This window comes from Ceratosolen solmsi, unplaced genomic scaffold (assembly GCF_000503995.2).
Source record: "Ceratosolen solmsi marchali unplaced genomic scaffold, CerSol_1.0 scaffold14, whole genome shotgun sequence".
NCBI lineage: Eukaryota > Metazoa > Arthropoda > Insecta > Hymenoptera > Agaonidae > Ceratosolen > Ceratosolen solmsi.
In genome coordinates this window covers 7276843-7295025 of record NW_011948420.1, presented here as the reverse complement: position 1 = coordinate 7295025, position 18183 = coordinate 7276843, and the positions used below count along the sequence as shown (strand labels likewise).

General features: G+C 24.8%; 1 protein-coding gene across 1 annotated transcript in view; it reads left to right on the top strand.

The window, feature by feature from the left end:
- Positions 1-770: 770 nt before the first annotated feature.
- The window catches only part of Rh50 (Rhesus blood group-associated glycoprotein Rh50), a 40117-nt gene continuing 22704 nt past the window's right edge, over positions 771-18183 (top strand). The window contains exon 1 of the mRNA XM_011498290.1: positions 771-1043. Coding sequence (XP_011496592.1) covers positions 1032-1043 — 12 coding nt within the window. The 5' untranslated portion in view covers positions 771-1031. The remainder of the gene's footprint in view (positions 1044-18183) is intronic.

Genomic DNA, 18183 nt, shown 5'->3' with positions numbered 1-18183 from the left:
AGTTATTAAGGTAATTTTTATTGTTTTAGTTACAATTTTCACAATTTATTTAAAGATATAATCAACGACATTATACCGTGAAAAATATGTAGTTTTGAAAAAATATATTAAAAAAAATTTATTATATTTATGTCATTGAAATTCTATTCAAATTAAAATCTATTCCGTTTAAATGAATGGGTTGATTTAATATATTAAATATATATTTATTAATATTAAATAATTTATATTATTTATTAAATATTAATAATTTATTAAATATATGTTTACTAGCTTTATGTATTTAACCGATAGTAGGCAAAAGTAGAAATGTGATTGTTTATGAACGTGAAATTGTCAGTATCGTTTTATAACAGTACACAAAGAAAGTACATAAATCAAAATATTTTCAATATATTAACTAATATTTAATGCTCAATGTTAACCCGTATAGTTTATTAAAAATAATTTTATATTTAAAAAAGAAATTTTATCTTAAAACGCCTGTCATATTGCAATAATAAAGAATTGTTCCACATTATTCTATATTCGATCTAACGTTTTACATTACATGGTAAATGATTTGTATGAAATGTGAAATGACAGCAGTTTATATCGAGTCAGCGTATTGTGCAATGAAAGGCAGAAATTATGAGAATAAGTCTTGCAAGTAAAATTTTGTTAATACTTAATAAAAATTGGTTTACGTTATAAAATAAAACAATGTAAATAAGTCCACGTCCTTGGCTAGAATATTAGAAGAATCAACAAAGCGTTTCAAAAATCAACGTTAAAGCATTGAGCAAAGTTGGTGGGAGACATCAGCTAATTTTATCGACATATACGAGTGTCCTACGAATATCGATTCTCGCCATAGCGCAAACCTCTTTCCGAGACAAATCGCGAGCATTTGTATTAGACATGCAGTAGTGGCCAGTAGTGAACAAGGACATATCTGATTCAAATATAATCCCTGTGTTGTGTTATTTTCATTGCCCGACTTCAGCTATAAATATTTCTTGTTTATCGTAGGAAAAACTGCAGAAATCGTGATGATAATGCACGTAAGTGATCCAAGTATGAAATCTATACAAAATTATCTTCATATTGCTTATTATATTTCATATTCTTACTTTTAAAATCCAAAAAAAGCCAATAAAAAAAAAAAAAACAACAACAACAAAACAAAAATTCATATTTATGTATTATTCAATCGAATAATTTGAATGACACTAATGAATTATATTTTTTATTAATAATAACTAGATTGCAATGACAAATATTTTATCTAAAAAAAAAAAAAAAAAAAAAAAAAAAAAAAAAAATCACCAATCTTAAGACAACTGCTTTAATTACTTTTACAATGATTGAACAAATATTAAAATATTCTATATTATAGTCCTTCGAATGTCAAAAATGTAAATACATACCTCAAATTCAAGTTCCTAATTATTTCAATACATTTTTGTGCTTTACTTTACTTCATTAATTTATTCATTTTTTTAACGATATTATAAAGACAGCCACTTTATAATTTTGATTAGAATTGTTTGGAAATAAGCAGTGTATTATATATTTAATGAATTTTTTAATTTTAGCATAATCTAACAATTTTTGGAATTAAATGTATTGAAATTAAAGCATGTATATTAAAATATTGGCTCCCATTGATTAAAAATAATGAAAACATTTATAATTTATAAATTGCTTTCATAATGCATATACTGCATAATTAGCAATTAAGATTTTTTAAAAGCTCTTTTAAATTGCATTTTTTTCTTCTAATGTGTATATTAATGCGTATTATATGTATTTTTTTATTTTAAATTTTATATTTTGAAGATTGCGCAGTGAATATAAATTTAAAACTATGGTGAAAGAGTTTTTAATCAAGAGATTTTCATATTTTGATTTACTTCAATTTTTCAAAAACTCGAATTCTGAATAGTTACAATGCTATTTACTATCATAAGGAATACATGATTTATTGGCATTTGTATGTATTTTTTAAGTACAATGGTCTCCATGAATATTTGTAGTTCTCTGATAATTATAAGTTACAATTACAGCTTAAAGTATAATATCTTTACGTACTCATATGTATATATATATATATATATACAGAAATATCTAACGCTTTATGTTTATAAGGATATGTAAAAATTGAATGCCATCGTCGTGAATGAGATACCGGGAATATTGATTATTTTTTCGTATATTCACGATAATTTTCAGCGAGTATTCCCCTACGTACGCGTGAAAAATAAGCAATTGGAAACAACAATGTCTTAGATTTCTTTACATATTCCATATTTTTAATCGAATTCGAACGTACTTTTGTAAATCCTACGTCTTACCTTGCCCTCTCAATTGTTCAATATTCTCGTCTCAATGTTGTATTTCGTCAAGTTTCTGCATACACCGTCCATGTCTTAGGACTTGTTATGCAAATCCTTATTTGGATATTATTATCATGCACTCTACACACAATATATTTTACAGCATAACGACCCTTAAAGGCATAAGGGCTGAGACTACTATTCTTCTTCATGAAATAGATAATAATAACGTTCCCTTAACATGAAGCATTATGTGCCATAGTTATGTGAGACTTTTGTTACAATCTTGAAATGAACCGAGCATTGTAAACATTTATTCTGCTCATGTTGGAGCCGACCGAGTTTAATCCTTTATATCATATTATTTTATAGCGTGTTTTAAAGTGCAACGACTTTCAAGCTCTACGAGATAAAAAAATTTAGTAGCGACGATGTTATTTTAGCCAGGCAACTTCCTCAATTCATTTGATCCTCTTTCGATGTTCATATCGATCTATCTTACGAAAATTGTCAATTTATCTGCTTCAACGTTTCAACCGCTTACCAAGTCGCATTTCTCGATTATACCCGTCGATTCATACTACTCGATCAGTTCGTTTATACGCTGTTCTAGTTCATCGATTACCTGGACTAGTCATGCCGATAACATCTGTCACACACTCTCTTGACGACGATATATGTTCATACAATACTAACACTATTAGCCTATCTCCCCCTCCCCATCCCCCTCCCCAACATACTACTTTATGCACGCAAATTTACTATCTATTGCATTATTATGATTAAGCCATCCGAATTCTTATGTATTATGCATTTGTATACTAATTACATTAATAGTACAAAGAATTTATATATATATATGACAAATAATTTAACTATAAAAACGTTTAATTTTCACGCGATACGATGCCGTTTTGATAACTATTCGCTCATTCTCGCCATTTCCGCAAGCTCCGTTCCACGTGTCACGATTCGCTATAGTAATACACATTTTATTATTATATATACAGATTTAATTGTAATTATAGGAAATACTGCGTATATAATCATTTTCTCAATAATAACAGTTCGTAAAATATTTCTAAACTTTGAAAATATTTACAAAGCCATGAAAAATATTTATAATATTTCAGATTTACAATTATAATATTATATAAACTTGTAATATATGAAATTTTTTAATTTTAATAACATTTTTATGACAATCATATATATATATATATATATATATGTTACATTAAATTAAAATTAAACATAAATTTTTTACTTATTTCATTAATTTAAAAACTGTAGATTTATTTCTATTATTTAAGAGCCATCGAATGCATTAATAACTATTCTCAAATTAAGTAATTCATCATTTCCGAATTGGATATTTTTATCTAAAATAATAAACAATGTTCTGAATCTGAATATATAATGATGCAATTGACTTGAAAGAAAAATACAAATTATTATTCATTATTTAACCAGAGCCAAAGAAGGACGTAATATAATCTCTCTTGAACGATTTAGAAAAATATTATGAGCGCTTTGTTCATAAAACTTCTTATATTCTTAAAATTATAAATGTTCTAAATTTAAATTATTATCTGTTTGTTATTATGCTTGTTATCGAACTTCACCTCGTGGATATCCAATATCCTATTAGTATCAATAATCATATCATCCGATATATTAATAATATAAGTAGATTCAGTTTCTATTTTCACAATAAAACCTTTTAATTCACAAAATTTCAATGCACCTGTTAATATGTAATCGATAAATACCAAAACGTATTATTAATTTAATAAGTGTTATTCATTGTTGCAATCATTTTTATGGTTTTAAATGCATCCTGTTTTTTTTTGCCAGACTACATTTTTATTTATAGAAATTTTAATACAAATAATTTTTGGAATTTCAAAAACTATTGCACGCGCTTATTACGACTTTATATAACTTGTACATGTATAATTTAAAATTTTAGCGTTGTTTATTCAATCTTTTATCATTTACTTCAAAAGTATGCTTCTTGTTATTATTGTTTGTATTATATTATAATTCGCTATGTTCATACTTTATAGTACTTTGCATATTTGTATATTTAATATAAAAGATAAATAACAAAATCATCATATATCTACAAGAAACATAAACTAAAACGTAAATTTTCTTTCAAAAGAGAAATGTTAAATTTTGAAATTGTTATTAAGAGTTAAATAATATTATGATTTACTATACAGAAAATTTTCTGTTTGGCTTATAATGAAAATGCACGTACAATATATTATCTCTAAAACTTATTACTTTTTCTATTCAATATCTAATGAAATCGATTATAATATTTATTATGCAACCGATTACTTATTATTGGTTTATTTTATATAAAAAAAAACTAACTTGGGCTTTATAAACTATTGAGAACATTCATATAAATAATAATTTTCCATTGTGGTATATTTGTTTTATAATTTCATTTACAACAAAGATTTCTTTTACTAAATTAACATTATAAGATTATAATATAAAATTTATAAAATATACATTTTATACAAAATTACTTTTTGTAAAACAAATTTAAACTTATATTCTGAAAATCAAATATTACGTTAATATTTTCTTATTTTCTTGTTATCTATTATTTTATTATCAATGTTTTAATATTATTAACATATTAACATATTAATTAATGTTATCTACCACACTCAAAAATTAATATAAATTACTAAAAAGATTAAGGCGTAAACAATATTTAAACATTACTACTTCACACTACAAAGTACTATAATTACTTATAAAAATGAAGTAGTAATTTACTTAATTTCGACAAGTAAAATGTATATTAATTATATATATATATATATATATATATATATATATATCAATTTATTGGGATGTTTTTTAAAAATATTTGTACTATAGTTTTAAGAAGTTTTATAAATTATAATTGAAATTATAATAAAAAATAGTATATAATATAAAATGTAAAACAGTATTTGATATAAAGTATAATATATATAATAATGAATCATCATGAGTAAATTGTATATATATATATATATGAGTAATTAACTTTTTATGCGATAAAAATGTTAAATACGTATTAATGTATTATTGTTAATAGTAATATCTTAAATTTAGAGAGAAAAATTCATAAATCTATAGCAATGTTTAAATTTTCATACTTGTATATGCAAAAATAAATATATTTAACTATATTTTGCGAAACTTTCATGAGTCTAAAATGGATGATAGTCTAAGGCATGTGAAAAACAATTTCGATAATATTACATCGTCATAAATATTTAAGCTTAATATACTATATTTAACCATCAATATATATATATATATATAGAAAATAAAGAAAAGAAAGAAAGAGTCGTAAGACGGAACATATCAAGCACGCAATAAAATATAGATTTTTAAATGAAGTTTGGCTCCAATCTTTCTAAAGCAGTTCCACTTATATTGAACAAACTTGAACATTTGTAAATTTGATATATTATGTATATTTTAAAAATTTTATTCGTCATTTTATAAATATATCTTTTTAAAATTTCTTACAATCAGAATTATAGGTATTTTTTATGATTACCCATTGATATCCAGGATTTTTCGCAAAATTAAACATGGTATATATAAAAATGCATTCCTTTTGTGTTTCATTCCAAAATTCTTTCATATATTTTCTTAATTTAACAAAGCTTATTTCACATTTTAATAGTTTGAAATAATTCTAATCTGAAAATAACAAATAGACTAAATTGTCATATTTTATATTAAATATACCACAACGACCCTGTTGATTTAACTAAATTAATAACTATATTAATTATTTAAACATATTTATATGTTTATACTTCATATAGTTTATTCTTTTATATATAAATTTTACTAACAACTTTAGTGAAAAAAATTTTAAAAAGTCTTTCTTAAGATTTTTTAATATTTCGTTAACGAGTTCCTCGAGTATTTCAAAAATTCAGTAAACAGAGTGAATTATTTACATATAAACGATTAATAAATAATATATTCTTTTTTTGGTTAACAGTTTTTTCTTTTTATATAGACATTATTTAAAATGTTCGGTAACTAATCGAAATATTTAAAATATAAAATCATGATCCCTGACATTGACAATTATAAATCAATATGGACGTTTTGAGCTGTTATTGACAACTAAATAGCAAATAATGATAAAAGGTTTTACAATGTTAAACCGCATAAAATATTACCTTTCATTTTGGAATTTTACAATAATCAACATCTATATTTATTTCCATCATTTTCTGATTAATATTAATGCAATTTTATTCTATGTCATGAGGAAAAATGACAATTTTTGTATAATATATAGACAGATGCGAATATAAATAAATAGAGTGGGGAGATATAAAATTATATTGAAAAAATATATCAATTTATAATTTGAATAAAGAAACACATTTTATACAAACATATTTACTCTATTATCTAATATTATGTTTTTGTTAAAAAAAAAAAAAAAAAAAAAAATCGTTTCAATGGGCTGACAATAAAAGATAATACTTATAAACGAATTTTCGTGTCATGAATTTGTACATTATTCTATTTATTTGTGCATGGCCTAATGGACTCTAATGAAAGATAATCAAAGCCTAGCATTAATAAAATATAAATTTATTCAACATAATGTATGATCGCTTATTATTATTTACAACTTTTCGTACACCGAACGTATAAATATCGATACTAAAAGTAAATCACCTCGAAATTGCCTCGACAGCAAAATTCCAATAGTCTTTAATAATTTAACAAGTTAGACGATTAAAGTAAATATTACAGATAAGAGTAAGTATAACACATAAAATGTAAAATGAAAAAAAAAACAGAAAGAAGTACTAACACCTAAGATTAATATCAACATTTTTATGCATTCCGTATTCTTACGGAAATTCTTCTAACCCAGAGAAGGTGCTCCTGTCTCCGCTGCATGGCATTTCCATTTTCACGAGAATGTGCAACTGTTAAATATAGCACATTCTTTCATTGTCGCGTGTCTCACTTGTTTCCGCATACCCGTATATTCCGTTACTGACGCGCACTTCTCCTCCACAATAGACAATTAAGTCCTACGGTTACTTAGAATTAAATTACCCTCAAGCGAAAATGCAGCATTAAATGTACTGAATTTCTGTTTATTATTTGCATATATTAGTTTTGAGGCCTTAGATGCTCGTTTCCTCTTGGGATACATGCCGTTGTGAATGTAAAATGTTTGATTTCTCCTTCGAAACATATTAGATAATACATAAAAAATTATTCCACTCTCATCTTCATCCTGCTAATTTGAATTCAATTTGAAATCATAGACATGCAGTGCGCACTAAATCATAGTATTATTTTGGGAAAAATACCAAGGGTCATAACTTTTAAAAAAAATTCTTCCAGGGTCATTGGTGTAAACAGTAAACGACCGTTGGTTTTAGCTAGCAAGAGCGCGGCGAGTCTGTTTACGCGAGAACATTTGGAGAATGACAGAAATATATAAACAAAATCGAGTTGAAAAAATATTTCCTAAAATTCATTTGTAACGAGAAATCCAGCTCGTGCGACATCGGCCAATCTTCGTCTCCTCAAAGCAATCACGCATACATTGTTGCCACTTTCATATCCACACGTTGCCACTTGTATATCGACACGTTGACACTTGCATAGGCCAAGCGAAGACGCTTTACCAAAAACACCTCTCTCACCCCCCCACCCCCTCACCCACCCACTCCCTTCCGCGTCGCTAAATCTCGGAAAGGGGTAAGCCTCCCTCCCCCCCGCCCCCCCCCCCACCCCTAATTGAAGGCGCTGTTGCTAAAAACACACTTTACGACGTTGTCATTGTCATTGTCAAAGTCTCAATATCTTCGCTGTCCGCGTGTGGGGAAGCCAAGTGAAAACTAGTGGCCAAGTTTTTATTAAGTGACCCACTGACCAGAAGGAAGATACATCAACCCTCCTGTGCAGCAGTTGATAAGTCTTCGCTTCATCTCCTTCATACCAACAATATCAACAACAATGTCACGATCTCAATGGGCATTTTGTCTAGTGAAACATCCATTACATGAAACGTTCCAATCTTTATAATTAAACTTAAGACGTATCCAATCATCCATCAATAACGTAAAATTGTATTATAAATTGTAAAATAAATCATATATTCATTAAAAAGGACGATAATTCTACATTCTCTTCTTCCACTTAACTCCTTCAAAAATAAGCTACTGAAGCAATGGCTGTTCGAGCCAAGAAAACTACATTATTTTCGAACACAATGATTCAAAAGAGATTTCGTAAATCTTGCATGAATAATTTCATAATTTTGTATTAATTTGGTCGGTGATGCTATCGATTTATTATATAATACTTACTATATTTATCTATACCTTATAAAATTTGTATTTTTTACTCAGTAATATTATTAAAAAGTAGTTTAACTATTTGTTTGAAGTCATAATAAAAGAATTATTTTTGAGCTTAAAATTAAATTTGAAATAATAATTTTAAAGGTTTTATTTATCATGTATAATATATAAAATTTACCTTTTACTTTTGTAATAGAATAATTATTCATAAACCTTTATTGCTATTATTAATTTGATAAGAGCGAACTCATTTACAAAACTGTAATAAAAATTTTATTAGATAATTTTAACAAAATAATAGTTATATAATGATAATAATAATTATAAAATAGTTTTTAAATATTTACTATGTAGTTATTGATATTTGTCATGAAAAATACATAAAATAAATCTTAAATTATCAAATAGATTATATTTTTTATTATTATATTAAACACAAATATTGTACACAAATAATTTAAAGTTATTATTTGAAATTAAACGATTAATTATAACCACAATACTTATCAAATACAATATTTTCTTTAGTAAGTATTTTCATAACAATAATAATAATAAAAAATTTTCATATCAAAAATACGAAGCATTAAATACACATTATTTAACAATATTTTAAATATATCAATGATTATTAATTATACTCGCGTACTTGCTAATTGTAATTATTAAAACATTTATTTTTACAAAATATAATTAATTAACATACGTTCTCAATAGTTATATTTTTTTTTAATTAAGAATTCATATTTTATATCATCTATTGCAAGATAATTGAATTATTACCGTCGGTTAGTAACTATTTCAGAGCATAGTTCTGGTCTGTAATATTGATAATTAACATATTATCTAAGTTAACAAATGAAATTCATAGAAAATATGAACATATTTTCTAAGTTAATCAAGTTTTTGAAATTAGTATTACATAAAATGATTATTTAATAACAATTTTTGCTATTGTACAAAGTACGAAATATTTTCAAATGTATTATTTATGTCTTATAATTAACAGGATAATTCTTGCCAATATTAATTTATCTTCAAATAAATATACAGTACTTTTCGATTTATAAAAAATAAATAAAATCTGTTTATTTCATAATCTTTTACGCCACGATTTTTTTAATTCTTAGTAAAATACATTCCTATAGGAACTTATTAATATTGTTAATATTTTCTATAAAGCATCCATTATGTTTAATGATTAATTCGTATAATATTAAAGCAATAAGTTTCTAAATGAATTAAAAATTTCATGTATCTAAAAAATATAAATATAATACTGTTTATGATATTTCGTATATAAATATATTTTGTCCATTGTTAATGAAAATCAAAAAAAGTAACATTTGAACTCAAATAAGAATAAAAAATTGAAATTGTTGCTTCAAATTAATATAATACTAAATTGTATTTAACTTTATTATTAAATTATACAATAATTAAAATTCTAAACTAAGCTTTTATAATAAATGAATAGAAGAGAGTAAAAAGCTAGAATGAAATTGAAACTTTTTGAAATTTAAAACGAATATTTATATATTTCTATAATCTATAATTATGTATGTATTTAATTTATTTACAGTTCTTTATTAAAAAATAAATTAATTTAAAATAATTAATGCAATATGATTTTTACTTTTAATGTATAAGAGAAATTCCGTTTAATGTTATAATTACAATAAATAGCAATAAGGAAACTTGCAATTAGTTCATTTTTATTTTCTTCGGAAATTTATACGTATTTCGCGAGACATTTTCCCCGATTTCATCAATATATGAACTTGCGTGACGAAATAAACAGATAAAATAAAAAATATAATTTAAAACTAAGCGAGAATAACATACTAATAAGAATAAAAAAGATTGAAATATAAAATGATGCTCAAAAATTCGTAAGAATTAATAATTCATATGTTTACTATGGAAATAAAAACTTTATTGACAGATAATAAAATTGTTTATTAAAAATTCTTAAATATTTTTTTTTTTTAATAATATTAATTCTTATAATATGATTTTTATTATGTACTTTCTATATTTAATGCATTATAGATAGTCAAATTTTATTAATTAAAGTATTTTATAAATAGTCGAAAGTTAAAAAAAATTAAATTTCATAACATTTTTTTTTAATTAATTGATGTAAATAGTTAGTATTTATATATAAAAAGAAAAACTTATTTGAAATAATAAATTTCCTCAGTTCCATAAGCGAAACTCTTATATTATGTAGTTATTTTGATACGTAGAATAATCGCGTGCCATAGTTGCATTTACGATATCCGTTTCTATAAAAACAGAGTACTAGAATAAGTAAATAAATCGATTTCTTGGTTATTGATTATAAAAAATTAACTAGAATAAAACGAAATAGAAAACACTTTTATGCACCGAACATATAATTTAGAATACAATAAGTGGTTTTTTTTTGAAATTATAATATAACTGTATAACTGAAATTTTATAAAGAAATGTAATTATATTTCGAAAAATTTATTTATCTTAATCATTTTTAAAAATATGTACATACATAAATATATATAAATATAAAAAGTTTTTTAGAAGATGTCATCCTACTAATGTAATTATTAGTAAAATTTCTTATTTTTATTATTTGTATGTGAAATATGCGTAACATTTAAATTTATTTAGCTGACATTGTGAATATATTATTATAAATATTGCAAATATTCATATAAATCTGAAAGTTAATAGTTTATTATAGGTCAATTAATCCATATTAACAGCACGTTCTCTTTATAAGTAACAGTACAGTTAAAGGGAAAAACGATTTAACGAATATTTTAAAAATTTTTCCTGTATATTATACATTCAATGTATATTTATCGAATCTTAAATAGTTTCATATTGCCGTACATAATAAATATATTTTTTAAAATATGACAAGCATATAACTTAAGATGTACCTTATGATGATGAAATTATAAATTCAATAAATTACAAATTCGAAATACTCCAATATTAGATGTAATTATAGAGTATTTTAATGAAATGTTAATCAGATGACTCTTGGTTTTATTCTATTATCCACTTTTGTTTATTCAGATTATTTTACCCACCAATGACTATAAGAGTTTATTTATTAAAACAAAAGGTTAAAATTTCAACTATTTAATACCTAGTAAAATAATATATTTATTATAAAATTTGAAATCCAGAATATCTAATACGTTAATAAATAAGTAAATAACATTTAAAACATCATTATGTTAAATATCTTTACAATTAAGTTATTTTATCTAAAGTTATAAAGGAAATATTATTTTAACGAACATATCAATATCAAAAGTAAGTACCATTAATTTCCGACAATGTTTCGAAAAAGAAAAAAAATGTGTCTTCAATTTATCAAATACTTGATGGAAAAAAAAGGGGGGAAAAAAAAAAAAAAAAACCTCTAGTCCAATTTGTAAAAGAAATTATGAGCATTTTCAAATAAGAAAATATCTTCCGATTATCCGATGACAATTGAGCATAAATCAAATTTCTCGAAAGTCTCTTAAAAATCATTCTCAATGCACATACGATATATATATATATATATATATATATATATATATATATCAAACAATGTTGACATATTCATGCTGGCAAAGAGCTTTAAATTATATAACAAATATGTGCTCCTGGAATGTTATTAAATACCCGCGATGCAGTAAAAAGGGAATAAATGAAAAAGAGAGCTAACATGGCCGATTGCAGCTGTAGCCTCGATCTCTTACACATAAACGCACTCCCTCCCGCCCTTCCATCATCCACAAATCCTCCCCCCCCCCACTACCACCCGGATAATACGAGTTTATTTAATATTATGTATTGACAACGAATACATGGGGCATTAAGGGATGAACATATATCCGATGGAATGATTTAGCCAAGTTGTCGACGAGGTCGGCTGAATAGCGGCGGACCATTCGCCGTTATGTCTAACTCATTCCCGGACGTTGGTTGTTACCGCTAGAGCTCCATGTTAACAATCTATGATTTGGAATTAGTTCGACATACGCGCAAGATGATTGATAGTTCGAGCCGAATCGACGTTTTTTTTTGTTTTTTTTTTGTTTTTTTGTTTTTTTGTTTCTTTGTTTTTTTTTGTTTTGGTTTTTTTATTTAGTTTTTAATATAAGCCTTTTTTTTGTACTGCGTATATGTCACGTGCGATATTTTTATTACACGTATTTGAGAGGCACTGAAATTTAATTATTTTAAACGACATTAATACTTAATTGTCTTAAAGAGCATTAAAATTTCATTGTTTTGAAGGGCATTAAAGGTTAATTGTTGAAATATGCATGTCATCGATGTCGGTAAACATCTATTAAAATTAATTGATACACATGCAATATTGAAAATATTCCATTAAGTAGATTTGAGTCGAATGGCAAATCAGAGGCTAAATGTTATTAATATATCCTCTCTTTTTCTCTTGCCTTATAATTTGTCAATTACGTAATTAAAAATTTTCGATCGAAATAAGTATTTGAACGAAGCTAATTTATCGCGCTTTTAAATTATATTGATGAATACATAATACATAATACATATGCATAAAGAGCAAAAAATTTATATAGTAGAATATTGAGAATGTAGGTAGGGCAGTTAAATAAAATTAAACTAAACTATAAGTATAGCAAATGTTAGAAATAATAGTTCTTATTTTATAAATAAAAAGATGGCCATAATTAATTATTGCTATATTAAGTAAAGGATTATATGCTATCAATTAAATATTATGCAGACAGTAGTCATATGTATTTATTTATTTAAACGTCTATAATAATAATAACACTTTAATAAATATATTCATTTGAATAATAATAAGAAATTTTAACGATAAAGTCTCGTACGATAGATAATAGTGCAGATATATAAGGTACATATGTTATTCGATATTATTAAAAAGTGCGTTTCCTACGGTCAGTAATAAAATGTCAATTATATTAACATTTAATAAACGTAGCGTCGACCGTTCTCCCTTAAGTGAACATTTGAATTTTCCGTCGACACTCGCGTTAGAATACTTATAAAAAGTGATAGCCGCACGGCTTGTTTTCATGGATGATTAATCATACCAAATACAATTATCTATATATCATCAAATATAATATATCCCCCACCATAATAGTCCGTTTTTCATTCTACTTGCATAATCCTATTTGAATCATCCGCAACGGCCATTACAATTGGCCATGAAACAATTCACACAAGGGCATACGCATATGCGCGTACACGTTGGGATATGTGTGAAAAAATATTGCCTCTCGATTTTATTCAACTGCATTCGATTTGCGTGTTTTCGACGCAATCTAGCACAAGCCAAGAGAAAAAGTGAAAAGTACTAAAATGCAGGAGAATATGCGTTTTTACGTTACGCTTGTTTTCGTTGCACCGCAATAAACTTGAGCCGCTACTTACGGTTACGTCGGGTTTTTCTATTGTTAAAAATGACTCGAACGACGAGAGAAAATAGAAAGAGATCAACAATTGCAATTGCACGGATGCATATAAGTATATTTTTCATAAGCAAATATGGTTATACTATTATTTCTATTATTGTAGATTTTTAGAATCGTCAAACCCTTATTTATATGCTTTATATCAGTGTGTGTAGGGACTGAAATCCATTATTTGTCTTGTTCGCGTAAAAATCTATAAACCATTTCTATTATCGTTGTTTATTTTTCTATTTTTTTCTTTTTTTTTTTTTTTTTTTTTTTTTTTTTTATAATTTTTACAATACGTTTTCCATTGTTAATTTATTGCTTTTTCTCTTCTTGTGCGTCTAGTAGCGCTTATGCAAAATCTAAATAAACTTTTAAACTAAGAATTTGTAATAATCCAGCTACTTAGTACAAATAAAATATAATTATAAAATATAGACAAACTAAACAACACTATGAAAAATCTTTCATTTTTTAACATAGTATTTTTTTTTTATTTATTTATTTTTTTTAATTTTCTATTATTATTTTCAATTATTCAATTAATTCAATTATTAATATTATCTTTAGTGAGTGTTTTCTTATGACTTATCCGCTATATCCTATATATATATATATATATATATATATATATATATATATTTATTTATTTTAGAATATTTTATTATATTATATTAGTATTGAAATATTGTTTCTGATATGTCAATTTAAATTGATTTATGTGCATTAAGATTGAGCGTATATGTATTTACGTGCACACATGCACATAATAAAGAACATACAATATGAAAAATATTACCAAGAAATAATTGATTAATACTTGATACTAGCACAAATAAAATTATAATTTTCTGTGTAAATTGTTCTATGATATTCATTTTATCAAGATTTATTCCATTAAAAAGTAAAATAATATATACTAAATATATATTGTAATACTGTTCAATATATGTACTAATACATAAATATTGTATATATTGTATAAATTAATCTTCGTAAATAATTATAGTATTATTGATTAAATATAATTAGATTTTCTTCATTTATTGTTAAGCCTTCGTTAATATTAATAGTAACCAATGTTTAAAAAATAATTTTAAACGTGATAATAACAATATTATTTTTACTTATAATTAATGTATAATTTATGAATTTTACTCATTACATTTTGAACTTTCGTTTAAATTCAATATTATTATATTAAGTTTTTCACAATTTCATATAAATTATGTGACAGGACAAATATAAAGTTAAAAGATAAAAATCAAAATATAATTGAATAAGCTTGATATACGTACAGCTAACTCAAAGATTTAGATATAAATAATCAATTTGTTTTTTCATTAAAACATCTAGCTTATGAATCTGAATTTAAACAACATAAATTTTGTTATTGAGACAACTATAAATATAGACAAATTAATGTATCGATTTTCTAAAATAAATTCAGAAATTGATATACTGATAATCAGAATTTAGTATTTAAGAATGATTGAAAATTATTTAAATAAAATTTATCTTACTATACCGATCATTTTCATGGTTTATTAGTAATAAATGTATTAATTATAAACGATGGAAAATATGAAAACGCTTATATTCATTATTGATTTCTATAATAATATAAATTTGATTTAACATTTGTATTTGGATGCGTAAAATTATAAATATAAAATAAAATAGTTAAACATTAAATACATATTAAAACTATCGTAATTATTAGTTCAATGATTATTATCGTATATTTTAAAACATATTTTCATTTTTCCTTCAGAATGGATAATATAATTCTAATAGATAATTAATTTTCATAATTACAATAATATTAACGACAGCGTTTAAGATTATTTATCATAATTAAAAATATATATTATTTTAATTCTATAAAATATGATTGAAAGTTTAAAATTTATAAATTCTAAGTATTAATTTAATAATTTTTTTTCCTGATTTTGACCATCGGCTTTTTATTTAATAAAAAAAACTTACACAAAAACTACTAATTTATTTTTACGTCATATCTTGAATCTTTACACTATACATAATAAAAATTGTTAACGAAGTTAACAGCACTAAAAGCACTAGTTGAAAAATATCGAGGCACGAGTTTTTTACAATTAAATCATCAGTTTTTAGTGAATTTTGAATTATCCTCAATTCAGAAACTTTTTGTCAAACGACTCTGCAATCATAAGACCCCAAGGAAAACGAACGCACTCTACCATTACATGATTTAAAAAATAAACTAATGTACCATTCACCCTAATACTTAGTTGATTAAGATACATTGTATTTTTTTTTTTTCAGTTATATTCAGTTCAAATAGTGAAAATATATGGGGGAAAAGCATTTATGTATTCTAAAAGCACCGCACGTACCATCTCTAACGATAGATCGCAGACGTTAAGAGTGTAAGCAAAACCACACAGCCATACTAACCATTCGCATAGTACTCATACTAATAGTTGGTGGAAAAATAATAGCAACACTAACACTGTCGCTTTAAATGTTATTGCAAACGTGCAGGCTCTATTAAGTACTAATCCTAAACGTGTTTTGACGCTCACATGCATGTGCATACATTGATAAGATAGAAAAGTCGAGGAGTACTTGGGGAACTTACTGAAGTGCATTTCGGAGTTAGAGTTTAGCCAGTAGTTTTCTTCTATTTTATTTGGTGGAAATATTATTTCCAGCTATTGTCATTCGCTTATAGTCACTCGAAAGCATTGATAAAGCGTTAAAAGAATAATTTTTCAAATTTTCAATATTTTCATATCGTTGTTTCTTATTATAAATTTGATTTATCTTCCTTCTTTTATTAAAACAGTTTATTCACATATTGTCTACTATGATTAATGCAACTATTTAAATAATCATATCAATACATTTTAGTTTAACAGTAGTGACATTATTTCGTTGTTGTTGTTGTTAAAAAACAAACTAGAATAGGGTTTAAAAATATAAGTTTTACTTCATATTACATATCACGTGATTCATTTAAAATTTTTCAATTATATAAAATATTAATATATATTAAAATCTACGTGCAAATTAATCGTCATAATATTGCTATGAGAAAGATGTCAAATAAAATTCCTTAAATATACTTGAATTTTCATTGTTTATATCTAAATTGATTTTGACTCGTTCAATAGTACTATAACATAATTCATATTTTATTAATTTTCTACATTGCATCTTAAATGTTATAAAAAATATGTTTAATATCTTAATATTGCTTTAATAGATATATTACTTTAATGTTAACACACGATTTTTCATCTTTCATTTTTATCCATCTTTGTAATTCTACATGCTTTCATTCACTTTATTTCGCTCCCCCTCCCCTCGCCCCCGCCCAATCGCACTGTCTCTCTCTCTCTCTCTCTCGCTCGCTCTTCCTCATTTCTGCGATAAATTACTTTAAAGGTCAAACTTATATGTGTTAAATGTAGCAAGCGTTTACCGTTGTCACTTAAAACATTTAAAAGTATAAAGTTAATTCAAAATATTAAAAGAAAAATAATACGATTTAAATTTGTTAATAAAGATTAAAATACTATTTAGCTTTTTTTATAATGTAAATTCCTCGTTTAGAATCATTCATTTTCTTCTAGATTGTATGCTTATTAAGATAATTACAATTCAAAAACCTTAAAAAACTTAAGTAGTCAATTGCACTCTTATAAATTAAGATTATAAAAAAAACTGTACTATATATTCGAGATTGAGGGAATTTTTGGTGTATTATTTTGGGAAAAATACCAAGGGTCATAACTTTTAAAAAAAATTCTTCCAGGGTCATTGGTGTAAACAGTAAACGACCGTTGGTTTTAGCTAGCAAGAGCGCGGCGAGTCTGTTGACGCGAGAACATTTGGAGAATGACAGAAATATATAAACAAAATCGAGTTGAAAAAATATTTCCTAAAATTCATTTGTAACGAGAAATCCAGCTCGTGCGACATCGGCCAATCTTCGTCTCCTCAAAGCAATCACGCATACATTGTTGCCACTTTCAT